The sequence below is a fragment of the Pristiophorus japonicus genome, chromosome X (assembly GCF_044704955.1).
Source record: "Pristiophorus japonicus isolate sPriJap1 chromosome X, sPriJap1.hap1, whole genome shotgun sequence".
Classification (NCBI taxonomy): Eukaryota; Metazoa; Chordata; class Chondrichthyes; family Pristiophoridae; genus Pristiophorus; species Pristiophorus japonicus.
This window is the reverse complement of record NC_092010.1, coordinates 24,863,572-24,883,087: the sequence shown is the minus strand read 5'-3', so window position 1 is coordinate 24,883,087 and position 19,516 is coordinate 24,863,572. Positions and strand designations below refer to the sequence as shown.

At 48.3% G+C, this 19,516-nt stretch overlaps 1 protein-coding gene across 1 annotated transcript in view; it reads right to left on the bottom strand.

The window, feature by feature from the left end:
• The window catches only part of LOC139240877 (uncharacterized), a 184,511-nt gene that overhangs the window by 116,713 nt on the left and 48,282 nt on the right, over positions 1-19,516 (bottom strand). Inside the window, exon 2 of the mRNA XM_070869384.1 lies at positions 3,197-3,384. Within this exon, the coding sequence (XP_070725485.1) occupies positions 3,197-3,384 (188 nt within the window). The remainder of the gene's footprint in view (positions 1-3,196; positions 3,385-19,516) is intronic.

Here is a 19,516-nt window from a genome sequence, read left to right as displayed (position 1 = left end):
TAAGTGGGGAAATAGCCAGCATGGTGGCATTGAGTCGCGAGGCTTCGCTCAAACCTCCCCTTCCCCGTTCAAGCAAAGCGCTCAGAGCCTATCGCCTTCACAGTCTGGCAGTCCCTGCTCATTGGAAACTCGAACTTCCACTGTACTGTGCCTTTGTGACCTGGCTATCAAAGAGTTAACTCACATGAAAGTCCTGATTTAAACTGTAGATTCACGCAGCTTTCAGCGCTAAACCATAGCAGTCTCTGACAACTCCGATGTGAGATGGTCCGACTTCCGTTCAAAGATGTCACGATTGTGCCTGCTGCACCATGGGAATGGCAGCTTTTTCCTGGCGGTTTTTGGGGCAGCTGCTAAATCAGGCGTAAGGCCCGAAAATTCCACCCGGGGCGCGAGCGCAGCCTTGCACGACGATTTCCGTTATCATGACGGTCCAAACGGAGGTCGGGGTGGTCACCTTTAACGTCGCTGCAAAACCAAAGCCGAAAGTTCCGCCCGGGCACAAAACCCAGGATGCCCCGTTTGACGCCCAGAAACAACATTTGCCGCCTTGACGCGTCGCAAAACGAGACGCAAAGGAGCAGAAAATCCAGCCCAACGGCTCCCCTGGTGGCTCAGTGGCTAACTGCACTGCTCAGTGAGACACCGAGCCACACAGACCAGGTAAGGCCCAGGGTTTGACAGAGCTCAATTAGTGGAGGCAGCATTGGGGGGGTGGGAGGGAAACACAACGGTCAGTCTCAGTGACTCCAAGCTAGGGCCGAGAACAAAAATCAGGTTGCATTCTCGATCATGATCGCGATCCGGTGATTCCCGTTGGAGGTGTGCGTGTGTAGTTGTTGGGTAACTTAGAGGCAAAACAAAACCAGCTGAAACAAATAGGGAACAGCACAATACTGGAGATAATCTGTCACAAGATATCTCTGATAAACTCTCTATCAGCACAAACAAATTGGCCCCTACATTCCTCAATCTGCCATTAACAATCGCTGGCTCACATCCAGGTGAAACTTTGGCACGAAGCGCCTGACTAAACAATACCAAACGGGGAGACAGTGAAGCAGATGGCAAACATTTGAAAGCTGCCAGTGAAGGGCCGACAAAAACACCAACAGCAAAGGATTTGCAGAAAAAGCAAACCGCATCAGATAGGGAGACATTTCCCATTGGACACTCGGATGGACACAGACTCAGACGGACAGACGCAAACTCAGACACACGCACAGACACAGACATGCGCGCAGACACACGCACAGACACAGACATGCGCGCAGACAAAGACGCAGACATACACACAGACAGACGCAGACACGCACACAGGTGCAGATGCAGACACGCACAAATGCAGACACACGCGCACAGACAGAGCAGATACACGCACAGACAGACGCAGAGACGCAGATGCGCACATACACAGACACGCGCACAGACAGACCAGACGCGCACAGACGCAGACTCGCACACAGACGCAGACACACAGATGCAGACGCGCAGATGGGCGAGCGGGGACACAGACATGGACAGCCGGTGTGTTGTTATATAATTCTCCCAGTTTACGGCATGGGCAGATTTAAGAGCATTCAGTCCTAGTCCTGTGAAAGGTGACTGAATAACTGTAGTCTTTACCGAAAGAAAGGATGTCATTATTCACCAGATCATAAGACTTGCTTATCTCTTACTAATCTTACCCCCGCACAAAGGACTTTCAGTCTGAGAAATGTGAAGCCCAACTCAAATCAACATCTCGTGACAACCCCTTCCTATTTACACACCACGCACTTTCCAGCTCTCAGAGCGAGAGGTAATCGCTACCAGATTAACAATTTCAAGGCCGGAATACTCCTGCGGAGTACAATATCACTGAAATGTTTAGAGGGAGGAAGGGAGAGAAGGTATAGGAGCCAGGCCATGCCTACTGGATGTGAGGATCGGACCAAGCCAGCAGCCATCCGGAAGGTGAACCCACAATCTCGGAGCCCACATCGGGGTGAGATGAAAACTAATCGGGGCCAGAATTGCCCCTTCCGCTAAGACATCTGGTCGTCTGAAAGCGGCAGCCATGGGCCGGCGCGGAATGGCCGCCGAGTCTCCGCAGAGGGGACGCCATTTTAAACATTGCCCTTCCTCAGGGTCGGAGCGCTGTAGGGGACCGCTCTGCCCGGTTTCCCGCCGCGACGTGCATCCTTTACTGACCAGCGGCGACCCCTTCCCGAATTTGCCCCGCGGGAAATATCCCTTTTGCGCAACTCCCCCGCCAGGAGCGGCGCGTCCTTAAAGGAGAAGTGGTGCTGCTGGCGACGCCATTTTATTATTTTTTTTATTGTCGGCCGACTGCCCTGGAGGCTCCAGGAATTAAAGATTAATCTCCTCGACACTGCTGCGAGCAACACAGGAGAAAAATTAACTCAGGCAATTGAAAAAAAATTATTTTTTTTTCCATTTACTTTGAACATTCAAGTTATATAAATATTGGAGATGGGTAGAAGGGTGGTTTGACCGGGCCGGATGTTTGGAGGAGGGAGGTCATGTGCTGAAACCTCCAGAAATATGTCCAACCAGAGCTGGCAACTCCAGCTGGATTCAAGACCTCAGCAACCTCTTTAAAAACTTTACCCTTGCAGAAAGTGGACAATGAAAAACAAGCACGACACACACTTCACCAGGGCCTCAAGATTGCATCATAGGATATTTGTGCACAAATTCTGCCTCTACCACCCTTTCAGGCAGTGAGTTCCAGACCCCATCATCATCTGGGTGGAGAAATTTCCCCTCATATCTCCTCTAAACCTCCCCCCATTTACTTTAAATCAACACCCACTGGTTGTTGACCCCCCCCCGTTCCCCCCACCCCCCCGCCAAGGGAAATAGGTCCCTCCTATCCACTCTATCCAAGCCCCTCATCATTTTATACACCTCAAAAAGGTCTCCCCTCAGCCTCCTCTGTTCCATTGAAAACAGACCCAGCATCTCCAATCTTTCCTCATCGCTAAAATTCTCCAGTCCACATTCTTGTAAATCTCCTCTGCACCTGTTTCTCATCGTTCCCCCCGCCACCGCCCCCCCCGACCCCCGCCTCCCACCTCCAAAAAAAGGGGCGATATATGTAAAAGGAATTTGGTGGGTGAAAGGGGATTGGAAGGCAAGTCCCAATATCGGCTCGCGACATACTCAGATATCTCAAGTCCACAGCTCTTACCTTCAAAGAACCTTTTGAGACGGAGGCAGCTGACACTGAGACGCAGGACAGACAGCTTGTCCAATCTGCCAGCAACGTCGTCGGTGGTCGGAAGGAGGCTCAGCAGGCTGTCGAACTCCAAGTTGAGCCGGTCGCGGTGGCGTTTGGAAGGGTTGGACTTGACGGCATTCCCAGTTCCCTGCTCGGCGCTGGGTTTGGCAAGAAGAGAAGAAGAGATTTAGGCTCAACTCACCAGTAGCACGAACAAAAAGTACCAACTTGGAGGCAACTAATTGCAGCGATACCGCGCTCAATACGTCCGCAGAGTGGCCCCGAGCGGAGCTGGTGAAAGGACACCATGGTGATGGCCAATCCCTCATCATTTGGCCAACTATTTTGACATTACCTATCGCGAACACGCCTGGTCATGATCATAAGTGCTGGATTAGACACCGGATTGCATTAAGTAGTATTTAGCATCATTGTCTAAAATGGAGGGGCCCCAAACCCAACCTTTTATATGCCCCAATGTCCTCCTTCCTCAGGAACTTGTCAAATCCTTAAAGTGCTGGAGGGTTCTCGTACTTCCGACGACAGGCAGGGCATTTACCAACTAAGTCACATCTTGCAAGATCATGACGGATGAGGAACGCCATTCGGCCCAACTTAGTTCGTGCAGCCTTGAGTAAAAGGAACAGTATGCTTTTGTCTGCCATTCTAGAACCATAAAGGTTTACAGCACAAGAGGACATTTGGTGCATCATATCTGTGCCAGCCCTTTGTGAGAGCACTTCAAACCTAATCCCACTGCCCCGCTCTCTCCCCATAACCCTGTATCAATCCCCAAACTAATCCCACTGCCCCGCTCTCTCCCCATAGCCCTGTATCAATCCCCAAACTAATCCCACTGCCCCGCTCTCTCCCCATAGCCCTGTATCAATCCCCAAACTAATCCCACTGCCCCGCTCTCTCCCCATAGCCCTGTATCAATCCCCAAACTAATCCCACTGCCCCGCTCTCTCCCCATAACCCTGTATCAATCCCCAAACTAATCTCACTGCCCCGCTCTCTCCCCATAGCCCTGTATCAATCCCCAAACTAATCTCACTGCCCCGCTCTCTTCCCATAACCCTGTATCAATCCCCAAACTAATCTCACTGCCCCGCTCTCTCCCCATAACCCTGTATCAATCCCCAAACTAATCTCACTGCCCCTCTCTCTCCCCATAGCCCTGTATCAATCCCCAAACTAATCCCACTACCCCGCTCTCTCCCCATAACCCTGTATCAATCCCAAACGAATTCCACTGCCCCGCTCCCTCCCCATAGCCCTGTATAAATCCCCAAACTAATCCCAGTGTCCCCCTCCGTCCCTTGTTGATGATACAAATACTGAGATTTGCCAAGAGAAAATGAGCAGAGAGTGAACCTTAATGCACAAATCATCTACTGGAATTGAAAATCCCAGCACAACTAAAGAAAAGCAGGGGGAAAAAATTAAAAATGAAGACAGGAAAACGTTAAAATTGGAAACAAGGTAAATCAGAAGGAAATGATAGTCTTGTTGGAAAATGCAGTATCTGGGTTTGTGATTTCAAAATCAGGACTCATTTTTCAACATAATGATCCAAAACTGGGAAAAAGAATTTGAACAAAATGTGAAATGTTTCTTTGTCCTTTACAACAAAATTAATTTTAACAGAATGCTTTATAAAAAAATATATATCCATATCTGTCTGGAATCCTATCACGAATCAGTGTCAGCTTGTGGCTCAGTGGGCAGCACACTCGCCTGTGAGTCAGAAGGTTGTGGGTTTAGGTCCCACTCCAGGTACTTCAGCACATAAATCTAGGCTGACACTCCAGTGCAGTGCTGACGGAGTGCCACACTATCGGATGAGACGTTAAACTGAGGCCCTGTCTGCTCTTTCAGGTGGACGTAAACGATCCCATGGCACTATTGAAATTATCCCCGGTGTCCTGGCCAATGTTAATCCCTCAATCAACGTAATGAAAACATGATCTGGTCATTATCACATTGCTGTTTTTGGGAGCTTGCTGTGCGCAAATTGGCTGCCACATTACAACAGTTACTGTACTTCATTGGCTGTAAAGCGTTTTGGGATGTCTGTGGGTCATGAAAGATGCTATAAATGTAAGTCTTTTTTTTAATGACGGGGAAAAAAGCTATTTATTTTTGCATTCAAACAGCAAGACAGTTTCTTTATGGACAAGGAGAACTTGGATGTTCTTTCTGTCCTGCGATGGGGGCTCAGACTGCTCCAAGTGCCAATCGGCCCCAATTCTAACTAACACCGCCCCCACCCCACAATCACAACACAATGTTTCTGGAGCTACATTCACCTTCTGGTGGAGAAAACGCATTCAGACATTGAGGTGGCTGCTTAATCTACCTTTGCACCTGCACAAAAATAAAAACAAGACTGTGCCCACAATGCAAGAAAACGGCAAGACCTGTGGCATTAAGGTGGGTTTTAACCTAGCCACCGAGCTCTTCTTTCCCCCTCCTCTCGTGTCAGCTGTGGGTCAGTGGGTAGTACACTCGCCTCCGGGTTCAAGTCCCACTCCAGGCACTTGAGCACATTAATCTAGGCTGACACTCCTGTGGTGTATGCAGCACACAAATCACTGACTCCACACGGTCTGGTGTTGTAATAACTGCAGTGACCTTTATTGTTCAGCCCCAGAGTGCCTCTCAGGTGTGGTGGTCAGCCTTTTATACTGCCTCTTGCAGGTACTTCCAGGTCTCCCACCACAGCGCCCTCTGTGGTGCACCATTGCACTTATATTATACATTTAATGTACCTGGACAATACACAACATCTCACTCCCCCCCCCCCCCCACCCCCACAGTTCCAAAAGCCATTGCCGGTAACCTCGGCCTTGTTGGTCCTGGTGGGTTAGTGAGTATGAGTCCATGACCATCCCCTGTCGAGATTATTAGGTGCAAGCATGCGGTGTTTGCAGTCCTCGCATGGGTGATGAAGTGTCGGGTATAACCTCCAACAGAAAACAGGTATACATAGACGGTACATGAGTATGGTATATACAATATGTGGTACAGCTGGTATGTCAAAAGATTACAGGTGCACTGAACAGTTGTTTAATCCCAGCTCCGCTGGGTAAGGTACGGTGGCGATATACTGCCCCCTTTTTACTGGGCTGTGCTGAGACAGGGTATCGCAACTGGTGCGTTGTCTCTGTGCTCAGTAGTCACCTTAGCGGTTCATCTGCAGCCGCTGAACCCTTGCATTATTAGTCACGGGTCCCTTAACCCTTTTACTTGTTTTACTGTACCCCGTGATGTGACTCTTTTCGTAAATCATTCGTGTCCGTCATATTTAAACACAGTACCCATTTAGCATTGTAAATCCTTCATATCCCTCGTTTCACCTTTTTAAACAGAGTAACCAACCAACATCAACACAAAAAAATTTAACTCTTATCCACACACGTCACCATACCAGTTTCATTACTCCTCTAGACTTGCTCTTGCCTTACAAAAGTCTCTTTGTGGGGACCACCAATGGTGTGGGGCTCTTTTAAGTCTCCCGGGTGCATTGCCCTTTTAAGATGCCAACTTGTGGTTCCCACGAGGCTTTCCTTGGCCGCCGCCATCTTGAGCTCGCTGACAAAGAAAGAAAGAAAGTATAAAATCACGCTTGAAGAGGGGGGGAAATTCTGGCCTGGGCTCCAGCATTGCAGGTAGCACCGATAATCCGCATGTTGGTGATGATCCGAGCCCTCTCATTACAACAACCATGGTAGGAGGGACTGCGGTGGAATGATTGCGTCCTTCGGGTAGTTGTTTGTAGATGTAGGGGAAGTAACACATAGCAAAGCAGTGGAAGCTTTTAAGGAGGCTGGATCGATTGTGCGATTATACGTGCGGAGAGAGAAGCCCGTCTGGAAAGATCTTAGAATTGAAACTTGTCGCGTTCTCCCGGGTCATACCTGCCGCCGCTGTAGCCTCCTCTCCGGCCGTTCCGGCCGCCGCTGTATCCTCTACCGCTGCCCGACGTTTTCTCTGCGTGGGCTCCCCCGCGGTTTGTCAGCCATCGATGGACCTCCCGCTCATCGCCTGCAGTGCCCCGCTGGCTCGCACCCCAGCAATCGGCCTGCACCGACAGGACTGCTCTTTGGGAACCCGAGGAGCAGCGGTCTGTGGAGGAATGAAGTCTTCCCAGCTCCCACGGACTTTCCCCATCCACCTCCTGCCGAGTAGCATCGGCCCATCGCCTGCAATGACCCACAATGGTAAACCGTGCGTCTCGCCCCCATGAGATATCTGCACATCAGCCCTGCCAAGAACAGGTATCAGTTCCTTGGTGTAAGTACCGCAGCTTCGCCAGGACCGGGGCCAGCTTGGGTCGTGCAGCCGGGTTACCCCACAGTTTATCAAAAGTTCTCTGACTCATCAATGACGGACTCGATCCAGTATCCACTGCCATACTCACTGGGACTCGGTTGATTTTTACTTCCATAATCACTGGGGGCGAATTGTCGGTGCACGTGTACAGTCCCAACACCTCATCATCTTCTGCCTGCTCCTCGCTGAACAGTGGATCATCTCTACACGGTGAGTCAGGTTTCTTTTACACATAGGCTGAAGGTGGCCTTTCGTGTGGCAGGTATTGCACGTATACTCCGCAAACCTGCACCGGTGAGCCCCATGGCTTGCTCCGCAGCGCCAGCATGGTGCTGCTTGATTGGCCCCCCTCGGCGGACTCTGAGTTCCAGGACCCCGAGGTCCGTGCTCTCTGCCCCGGGCAGAGCCACATTCTGCAGTTTTGTCCATGGTGGGCACTATCCTGTGGACAGTGCCTGCCAGGTTCGAGACTGTGTGGAACATCTGCTTGGTGCTGCAAGTCGAGGTCATATGTGCCCGACTGATGGTGATGGCTTGCTTCAGGGTGACTGTGGGTTCAGTGGATAGCAGCTTATAAAGGAGACCCTCATGGCCAATCCCCATAACAAAAACGTCCTGTAACGCCTCGTCAAGGTGTGTGCCAAAATCACACGGCGCCGCGAGTCTCCTGAGGTCCGTAGCATATTTGGTGACATCCTGGCCCTCGGGTCTGCAGTGATGGTAAAATTTGTATCTGGCCATGCGGATGCTCTCCTTCGGTTTCAGTTGGTCACGAATGAGTCCGATCAGCTCCTCATATAACTTGTCCCTGACGCTCTCGGGTGCCAGCAAATCCCTGACGAGACAGTAAACCTCATCGCCACAACTGGAAAGCAATATCGCCTTACGCTTCTCTCTCATTGCGTTCGTGTCCTCCGTCAGATCATTTGCTGTGAAGTAGTACTCGAACCTTTCTGTAAAGGCCTCCCAATCATTGCCCATGGTAAAATCCTTTAGCGAGCCCAGAGTAGCCATGGTTGTGTGAAGTTCGTCCGTGTCCTCGTTGCCAATGTGGTGTATGTAGCATACAAATCACTCGTTGTGTATTGCTCTTGTACATTAAATGTATAATATAAGTACAATCGTGCACCACAGAGGGCGCTGTGGTGGGAGACCTGGAAGTACCTGCAAGAGGCAGTATAAAAGGCTATCCACCACACCTGTGGAGCACTCTGGAGCTGAACAATAAAGAACCAAGGTCACTGCAGACCATGTGGAGTCAGTGATTTGTGTGCTACATACACCACAGCTCCAGCGCAGTGCTGAGGGAGTGCTGCACTGTCAGAGGTGCCGTCTTTTGGATGAGACGTTAAACCGAGGCCCCGAATGCTCTCTCAGGTGGACGTAAAAGATCCCACGGCACTATTTTGAAGAGCAGAGGAGTTATCCCCGGTGTCCTGGCCAATATTTATCCCTCAATCAACATCACTAAAACAGATTATCTGGTCATTATCATATTGCTGTTTGTGGGAGCTTGCTGTGCGCAAATTGGTTGCCGCGCGTCCTACATTACAACAGTGACGACACTCCAAAAGTACTTCATTGGCTGTAAAGCGCTTTGAGACGTCCGGTGGTTGTGAAAGGCGCTATATAAATGCAAGTCTTTCTTTTTTCCTCATCGGGTGGACACTTTGCTGGGGCAAGGCTCCATTGGCTCCGGTTACCAAGCTAACCCTATGCCTTTCTATGTAAGGCTTTGATAGTGTGCCTTACATAGTAAGCACAACACGGAAACAGGCCGTTCGGCTCATCCAGCCCATGTTGGTGTTTATCCTCCACATGAGCAGTCGGCCCGCCCTGTTCCCAGATCCCTTTACCTTCAGCCACCTATCTGGCCTACTTTAATAAGTAGACATGTACCCCGCTTCAATCACTTCAAAAATTCTCAAACGGCAGTGTCCAAACAGGAGAAACTTCTTTACCCAGAGAATGTGGAACTCGCTACCACAGGGAGTAGTTGAGGTGAGTAGCATAGTTGCATTTAAGGGGAAGCTAGATAAGCATGAGCGAGTAAGGAATAGAAGGATATGTTGATGGGGTACGGTGGTAGCAGGCTCGTGTGCAGCATAAATGCCGGCATGGACTAGTTGGGCGGAATGAGGGGCCTGCTCTGTGCTGTAAATACTTCATAATACTTCGTAACTTTGAGTCTTGAGGTAGCATCGAAAAACTCTCAAGACACCCACTTAAACACTGCGTCGGACTCTCTGAGAATCACGAGTGTTTGACCACACTGGATGTGTCCAAGGCCCCAGCAGAACACAAATCAGCTTGTTCCAAAGAGTATTTGAAAAAGTTACGAAGTTGGTGGACGAGGGAAGTCCAGTTGACATTGTCTACTTAGATTTCCAAAAAACTTTTGACAAGATACCTCATAAGAGGTTTCTCTATAAGATCGGAGCCTCTGGTATTAATGGAAATATATTGAACTGGATACAGAACTGGCTGGCAGGACGCAGACAAAGAGCAGTTATAGATGGATTTGGATCTGTTTGGAGACCGGTCACCAGTGGTGTCCCGCAGGGATCAGTGTCGGGACCGTTGCTTTTTACTATTTTTATTAATGATCTGGATTCAGGGGTTGGCGGCACAATTTGCAAATTTTCAGATGACACCAAGATCTGTGCGAGTGCTAGAACTGTAGAAAATGCTTGTCTGCTTCAGGCAGATCTTAAAGTGTTGGGACACTGGCCTCATGACTGGAAAATGATGTATAACTTAGATAAGTTCAGTGTTATGCATATGGGCAGGGCAAATGCTCAAGATTCATACACCCTCCAGGGAAAGGTATTAAAGATGGTGGAGATAGAAAGAGATTTGGGCATTCTAGTGTATACATCCTAAAAGGTACACAAGCAATGCTGTGCAGCGATAGCTAGAGCCAAATGATAACTTCACGGTGGGGCGGGCAATAATCAAGGGAATAATGGAGGCATGTGAAAAAGGAACGGCAGTAATCATGGGGGATTTTAACCTACATATCGATTGGTCAGATTAAATCGCACGGAATAGCCCGGAGGAGGAATTCATACAATGCATACGGGATTGTTTCTCAAACAGTATGTTACAGAACCTACAAGGGAGCAAGCTATCTTAGATCTGGTCCTGTGTAATGAGACAGGAATAATAAACAATCTCCGAGTAAAAGATCCTCTCGGAATGAGTGATCACAGTATGGTTGAATTTGTAATACAGATTGAGGGTGAGGAAGTAGTGTCTCAAACGAGCGTACTATGCTGAAACAGAGGGGACTACAGTGGGATGAGGGCAGAGTTAGCTAAAGTAGACTGGAAACACAGACTAAACGGTGGCACAATTGAGGAACAGTGGAGGACTTTTAAGGAGCTCTTTCATAGTGCTCAACAAAAATATATTCCAGTGAAAAAGGGCGGGAAGAGAAGGGATAATCAGCCGTGGATAACCAAGGAAATAAAGGAGAGTATCAAATTAAAAACCAATGCGTATAAGGTGGCCAAGGTTAGTGGGAAACTAGAAGATTGGGAAAATTTTAAACGACAGCAAAGAATGACTAAGAAAGCAATAAAGAAAGGAAAGATAGATTACGAAGGTAAACTTGCGCAAAACATAAAAACAGATAGTAAAAGCTTTTACAGATATATAAAACGGAAAAGAGTGACTAAAGTAAATGTTGGTCCCTTAGAAAATGAGAAGGGGGATTTAATAATGGGAAATGTGGAAATGGCTGAGACCTTAAACAATTATTTTGCTTCGGTCTTCACAGTGGAAGACACAAAAACCATGCCAAAAATTGCTGGTCACAGGAATGTGGGAAGGGAGGACCTTGAGACAATCACTATCACTAGGGAGGTAGTGCTGGACAGGCTAATGGGACTCAAGGTAGACAAGTCCCCTGGTCCTGATGAAATGATTCCCAGGGTATTAAAAGAGATGGCGGAAGTTATAGCAGATGCATTCGTTATAATCTACCAAAATTCTCTGGACTCTGGGGAGGTACCAGCGGATTGGAAAGCAGCTAATGTAACGTCTGTTTAAAAAAGGGGGCAGACAAAAGGCAGGTAACTATAGGCCGATTAGTTTAACATCTGTAATGGGGAAAATGCTTGAAGCTATCATTAAGGAAGAAATAGCGGGACATCTAGATAGGAATAGTGCAATCAAGCAGACTCAAGATGGATTCATGAAGGGGAAATCATGTTTAACTAATTTACTGGAATTCTTTGAGGATATAACGAGCATGGTGGATAGAGGTGTACCGATGGATGTGGTGTATTTAGATTTCCAAAAGGCATTCGATAAGGTGCCACACAAAAGGTTACTGCAGAAGATGAAGGTACGCGGAGTCAGAGGAAATGTATTAGCATGGATAGAGAATTGGCTGGCTAACAGAAAGCAGAGAGTCGGGATAAAGGGGTCCTTTTCCGGTTGAAAATCGGTGGTTAGTGGTGTGCCACAGGGATCGGTGCTGGGACCACAACTGTTTACAATATACATAGATGATCTGGAAGAGGGGACAGAGTGTAGTGTAACAAAATTTGCAGATGACACAAAGATTAGTGGGAAAGCGGGTTGTGTAGAGGACACAGAGAGGCTGCAAAGAGATTTAGATAGGTTAAGCGAATGGGCTAAGGTTTGGCAGATGGAATACAATGTCGGAAAGTGTGAGGTCATCCACCTTGGAAAAAAAAACAGTAAAAGGGAATATTATTTGAATGGGGAGAAATTACAACATGCTGCGGTGCAGAGGGACCTGGGGGTCCTTGTGCATGAAACTCTTTTGAGTTTACCTGCAAAACATAAAAACATTAAACGGTGCCACCCGACCTGGGTGACACTCCAGACATTTTCAAGGCCCCTTTTTTTTTTTTGTTTTTTGGTTTTTTTTTGGGGCGCTAAAATCAAATTTTTCCAGTGCCCCCTATAAAAGGGAAGGGGGACACTAAAAGCACCGGCAATTAAAACAAATTAAACTTAAAAAACGTAAAATCAAATTAAAATTTGGTTGCCGGGCGTGATGATGCACTCCAGTCCCTCCGGTGCCCACCTCTCGCGGAAGGCCGCGAGCGTACCGGTGGACACCGCGTGCTCCATCTCCAAGGACACCCTGGACCGGATGTAAGAGCGGAAGAGAGGCAGGCAGTCAGGTTGAACGACCCCCTCGACCGCCCGCTGCCTGGACCGGCTGATGGCACCCTTGGCCGTGCCCAGGAGCAGTCCTACGAGGAGGCCTTCGGACCTACCCGCTCCCCTCCGCACAGGGTGCCCAAAGATCAGGAGAGTGGGACTGAAGTGCAGCCAGAATTTCAGGAGCAGCCCCTTCAAATAGTGGAACAGGGGCTGCAACCTTGTGCATTCAATAAAAACATGGAACACGGACTCCTCCAGACCGCAGAAATTGCAGGCGGCCTGGGAGTCCGTGAACCGGCTTAAAAATTTGTTGCACGGCACTGCTCCGTGCACCACCCTCCAGGCCAAGTCCCCGATGAATAGTGGGAGGACCCCTGCGTAGAGTGCCCTCCATCGGGGACCCCCGCCTCCTCCGGACGGCAAGATGGTACGCCATGGCGTGTCCGGACGGCCGGCGAGGATGGCAAAGTTGAGGGTGTGCAGGAGCAGCCCGTACAGGAAACCCCTCCGCGCGGAACTGAAAGGCACGGAGGGGATTTCCCCGAGGCGGCTCAAGTTGTGAGGCGCCGGCCCCCGAGGGAGGTTCCGGGGTTTGGCGCCGATGAGGAATTCCGTCCGGACGGGGGTCAGTTCGGACGGGATCTCCCCACGTGCCTGAGCCTCCTCGATGCACCTAACGGAGTCGGGGCCCAGAGCTGTTTTTAGCGACTCGATGGCATCGGCCGCGTGGCGGACGTTTCCTTGTGCATGAATCCCAAAAAGTTAGTTTGCAGGTGCAGCAGGTAATCAGGAAGGCGAATGGAATGTTGGCCTTCATTGTGAGAGGGATGGAGTACAAAAGCAGGGAGGTCCTGCTGCAACTGTACAGGGTATTGGTGAGGCCGCACCTGGAGTACTGAGTGCAGTTTTGGTCACCTGACTTAAGGAAGGATATACTAGCTTTGGAGGGGGTACAGAGACGATTCACTCGGCTGATTCCGGAGATGAGGGGGTTACCTTATGATGATAGATTGAGTAGACTGGGTCTTTACTCGTTGGAGTTCAGAAGGATGAGGGGTGATCTTCTAGAAACATTTAAAATAATGAAAGGGATAGACAAGATAGAGGCAGAGAGGTTGTTTCCACTGGTAGGGGAGACTAGAACTAGGGGGCACAGCCTCAAAATACGGAGGAGCCAATTTAAAACCGAGTTGAGAAGGAATTTCTTCTCCCAGAGGGTTGTGAATCTGTGGAATTCTCTGCCCAAGGAAGCAGTTGAGGCTGGCTCATTGAATGTTTTCAAGTCAAAGATAGATAGATTTTTAACCATTAAGGGAATTAAGGGTTACAGGGAGAGGGCAGGTAAGTGGAGCTGAGTCCACGGCCAGATCAGCCATGATCTTGTTGAATGGCGGAGCAGGCTCGAGGGGCTAGATGGCCTACTCCTGTTCCTAATTCTTATGTTCTTATGTTCTGTTCAATAGGGTGTTGGGGTGCATCCATAGGACAATTGAGTATAAGACGAGGCGTACTGTTTTGTCCTTGTACAAGACCTTAGTCAGGCCGCACTTGGAATACTGCGTCCAGTTTTGGTCTCCTCACATGGTGGAAAGGGTGCAGAAGGCCACTAGGCGAATTCCAAGTCTAAAGCATCTTAGTTATCAGGATAGGTTAAAAGAGTTGGGACTCTTTACCTTAGAGCAGTGTATACTTAGGGAGAATATGATTGAGGTTTATAAATAATGAAGGGAATAGACGGTGTTCCAGCTGACCGTTTATTTCAATTAAACAGGTTAGGCAGGACCAGGGGACACAGATTTAAGTTGTATAAGGCTAGATCTAGGTTAGAGGTGGTTCTTTTGCCAAGAGAACAGTAGACCTCTGGAACACGCTGCCGTTCCATGTGGCGGATGCAGACTCACTGAATTCCTTCAAGCAAAAGCTGGATTTGTTTTTGGCTGTGGCGGCGATTACCTCTTACAGAAGGCAGGTACTGCAGGGAATTTAATGGCCAGGGTGATCTCCTGGACTAGTTTCGCTCACCTCGATGGGTCAGTCGGAGAGGAATTTCCCAGATTTTTTCCCCCAAATTGGCCTGGGCTTTTTAAAATCTGGTTTATTGCCTCTCCCAGGAGATCACATGGTTTGGGGTGGGGTGGAGTGTATAAGTTGTGATACACAAGGTATCGCAATTGTGTGGCACAGGCTGGATGAACCAGAGGGTCTTTACCTGTCCGTCATTGTTCGTATATTCGTAAATCCCACTCCAGGGACTTGTGCACAAAATCCAGGCTGACACTCCCAGTGCAGTGCTGAGAGCGCGCTGCACTGTCGGAGGTGCCGTCTTTCAGATGAGACTTTAAACCGAGGCCCCGTCTGCTCTCTCAGATGGACGTAAAAGAAGACCAGGAGAGTTCTCCCCCGGTATCCTGGGCCAATATTTATCCCTCAACCAACTAACGCCACCTAAACAGATGATCTGGTCATTATGTCATTGCTGTGCACAAATTGGCAGCTACGTCTCCCACATTACAACAGTGACTGCACTCAAAGTACTTCATTGGCTGTAAAGCTCTTTGGGACATCCCAAGATCGTGAAAGTCTTTTGTTTCTTATTAAAGTGCTTTATAACCAACGAATTGCTTTAAGGTCAGCCATGATCTGATTGACTAGCGGAGCAGGCTCGAGGGGCCGTATGGCCTACTCCTGCTCCTAATTCTTATGTTTGCATGAAGCCACTGTTCTGAAGTAGCCAAACATGGCAGCCATTTTGTGTACAGCAAGGTGCCATAAACCAATGTTTTCCACACTGCAACAGTGATTACACTTCAAGTGTGCTTCAATGGCTGTGGGCTGCTTTGAGACGTCCGGTGGTCATGAGAGGCACTGTATAAATGCAAGTCTATCTTTCTTTTCATTGGCAAGCTGCTTGCCATTTTAAGGAGGACTTAGGGCAGCTATTCATCCGATCGGGAGAGAACAGAGTAAGGAAAACCCTGCTGGATGGCGGAAATGGGGCGGGGAGGGTGGTGTGAGGCGGATAAAACTCCATCCACCGAGTCATGGAGGGAGCTATTTTAATTAATTCCAGACAATTAATGGAAGTCGTACTTATTGATCAGAGCAGCCATGATCTTATTGAATGGCGGAGCAGGCTTGAGGGGCCAGGTGGCCTACTTCTGCTCCTATTTCTTATGTTCTTATAAACAGCCAATAAATGAATGGAGCAGACAATCTGTTTTTTCTGGTGTTGGTTAAGGAAGGAGGGCCGAGGGAGCTTCGCGAGTTCTTGCAGTTCAGGAGGCCTGGGAATGAATGAGTTGGGAGTGGGAGACGTCACGACATCCACAACACTGAGGGTACAGGGCAGGCGGAAGTATCTTTGGGGCTGGACTTTGAACCAGTGTGCCCAAGCAACAAGGCAGTGCTGCCACTAAGCAAGTGCCCAATCTCTGTAACTAAACGGTGAAGCCACATTAAATGGCGGACGACAAACAGAACCAGTTACAAGGCGACAGGCTCAGAAATTGTGCGTGCATACAAACTCACATCCACTGTGGGCAGACACATTAGATTTCCAATGACAGCAAACAGCCACCACAACTGTCTTGAAAGCCATCTTTCCGAAGGTGGCGGTGTGTAAGTGTTTGATGTGGTTTGAATTGTGCTCACTTTCCAGGAGCTAGAAGCTTCACCTTTTCTGCTAACAGGAAGAGATATGCTGAGCCGAGAGAGGAAATGACGCTATTTTTTGCAGTTCCTATTCACGCAGGAGAAATACTCGTGTTCTGGGCATTCACCTAAAGTAGAGATGACTGTCCCATTTCTCCACCAATCAGCAGCATTTACAAATAAACATTCAATAGAGGACTTCAAAACGACAAGGGGTTTTGGCGAGAAACTTCTTCTACAGGCAGGAGGGTCGGATACAAGAGGACTCAGATTTCAGATAATTGGCCGAAGAACCACAGGGGAAATGAGGAGATTTTTTTTTTAAATCGGCACGTTGTTGTGATATGGAACGGGCGGTGGAAGCAGATTCAATAGTAACTTTCAAAAGGGAATTGGATGTACTTGGGAAGGAGGGATTCATTCTCAGAGGGTGGTAAATCTGTGGAATTCTCTGCCCCAGAGAGCTGTGGAGGCTGGGTCATTGAATATATTTAAGGTGGAGACAGACAGATTTTTGAGCGATAAGGGAGTGAGGGGTTATGGGGAGCGGGCAGGGAAGTGGAGTTGAGGCCAAGATCAGATCAGCCACGATCTTATTAAATGGCGGAGCAGGCTCGAGGGGCCAAATGGCCGACTCCTGCTCCTATTTCTTATGTTCTTATGTAAAAATATGCAGCGCCATGTGGAAAGAGCAGGGGGAGCGGGACTAATTGGATTGCTCTTTCAAAGGGCCGGCACAGGCACGATGGGCCGAATGAACTCCTTCTGTGCTGCAAGATTCTACATGCGTCCACACACAGCATTATTGCTTACTATTCCAGCATCAAGACATAACTGTCCTCAAATTTAAAGTTATCAGGTGCTTATGGTAGTGTAACGGTTATGGTACGAGACTAATAAATCTTGAGTACGTGAGTTCAGATCCCACCAAGGCAGATTGAGAATTTGAATTCAGTTTTTAAGAACCTGGAAATAAAAAGCTGGTCTCAGTAAAAGTGGCCATGAAACTACCGGATTGTCATAAAAACCCATCTGGTTCACTAATGTCCTTCAGGGAAGGAAACCTGCCGTCCTTACCCGGTCTGGTCGATAGGTGACTCCTGTTCCACCCCAACACAGTTGGGCTCTTAGCTGCCCTCTGATGTGATCTAGCAAGTTGTATAAAACTGCTACATAGAATAATAGAAGACCCACCACCTTCTCATTCCAACTAAGGATGGGTAATAAAGACCGGCCCCAGGCCTGTGATGCTCATAACTCGAGAATGAATTTTTAAAAAAGATTATGTTACTATCGTGTCAGCCATGGCTTGGTGAAGAACACTCTTGCCTCGGAGCCAAAAGGTTTTGGGTTGAAGCCCCACTCCAGAGTCTTTAGCACATAGTCCAGTGCAGTGCTACACTGTCGGAGGTGCTGTCTTTTGGATGAGACGTTAAACCGAGGCCCCGTCTGCTCGCTCAGGTGGATGTAAAAGATCCCACGGCACTATTTGAAGAAGAGCAGGGGAGTCATTCCCGGTGTCCTGGCCAATATTTATCCCTCAATCAACATCACTAAAAACAGATTATCTGGTCATTATCCCATTACTGTTTGTGGGAGCTTGCTGTGCGCAAATTGGCTGCTGTGTTTCCCACATTACAACAGCGACTACTCTCCAAAAGTACTTCATTGGCTGTAAAGCGCTTTGAGACGCCCTGAGGTCATGAAAGGCGCTATAGAAACGCAAGTTCTTTCTTTCTTACTTCTTAATGTATTAAATGTTGAGAGAAAGTGAAACAAAATCAGACAGAGTGAAAAGAGGAAAAAAGGGGAGGGGTGTGGAGGGGTAGCAGGCGGGTGTGAGATGGGCTAGCACTGTGTTCTTCAAGACTAAGACATAAGTCCAGCCAACACCAGTGCAATGAAAGTCTCCGCTCTATATCTGCATGTCTATCCCTTCACATATGTAAAACAAGTTTGGGCTATCTCCACCTAGTGCTATAGGCCCACAGTACAAAATAGCCAATTTGTGCCAAAGTGTGGTCAATCTCACTCAGAGGGGTTGTAAAGATGGCTGTTAAGGACAAGGGAGAAATTCACACCGTGGCAATATGGAGCACTGAGGCACCTTCTTCGAGTAGAGGAAGATTTACTTGGCTTCTGGCCGGGATTCGCTGGAAATGATTGATGTACGAGGAGTCCCAAGCTGGAACCACTTTCCAATCCCGACACCGCACTTCTGTTGAGTAAAAATTCACCTCTGCACCCTGTCCATCCACTGCTTAGCCCGGCCTCCAAACCAGGCAACCTCTCCAACCTGTTAGCCAAAATGTTATGCGCCATGTCTCTAAATATAAGTTGGGCTTGGGCTTGTCGAATCAGACACGACCACACATGTATATTTTTTAAACATCAATTTGAACTTTATTTATGACAGACTTCAAGTACCAGCAAAGCAGCAACATGTTCCCAGCAGTAAAAGGACACTGCACAACATTCCTGCTGTGGGCAATCCTACGAACGGAACACAGTCATTATCTCTGTTCTGGGAACTATGCCAACCGAGACTTCTCTCTTGTGTGGCGGATTCACGTCGGTCCCTGCCTCAGTGTCGACCCTCGCTCTTTATACCCTTTCTATCCCTGCTGTGGCGATCACACCCTGTCAGGGCACTGGTAAACATCAACTACTATTGACCCAGCATATTTCTTCCCTTTATGAAGGCTATTCAACTCTAGGAGCCTTCCCACCTCAATATTCCTCACACAGGAATTGGCACACTCTTGTATTTATTCCCCCCAGACTGTATTCCAAACATCCCAGGCATTATTTCAAAATACTATGGCCAAAATTACATTCAAATATATTTTTTAAACTTTCACATGGTTACAATAAAGCAAAGCATAGTAACATGTCGCTTCCAAGAATCAGTCAGACCTGCTGCATTTTCCCTGATTAACCCTCTTCATCCTAGTCTCTGACATTGAATCATAGAAAATTACGACACAGAAGAAGGAGGCCATTTGGCCCATCATGTCCGTGCCCAAGGGGTCATCTAACAAGCTCATTTGCAGTTCTTCTGAAATAAATCAATTCCTTCTATCCTACACAGTGAACAATGATTGTTCTGGATACAACCCTGGCACCAAACAGAACTAAAAAATAAAATGCTTGTAT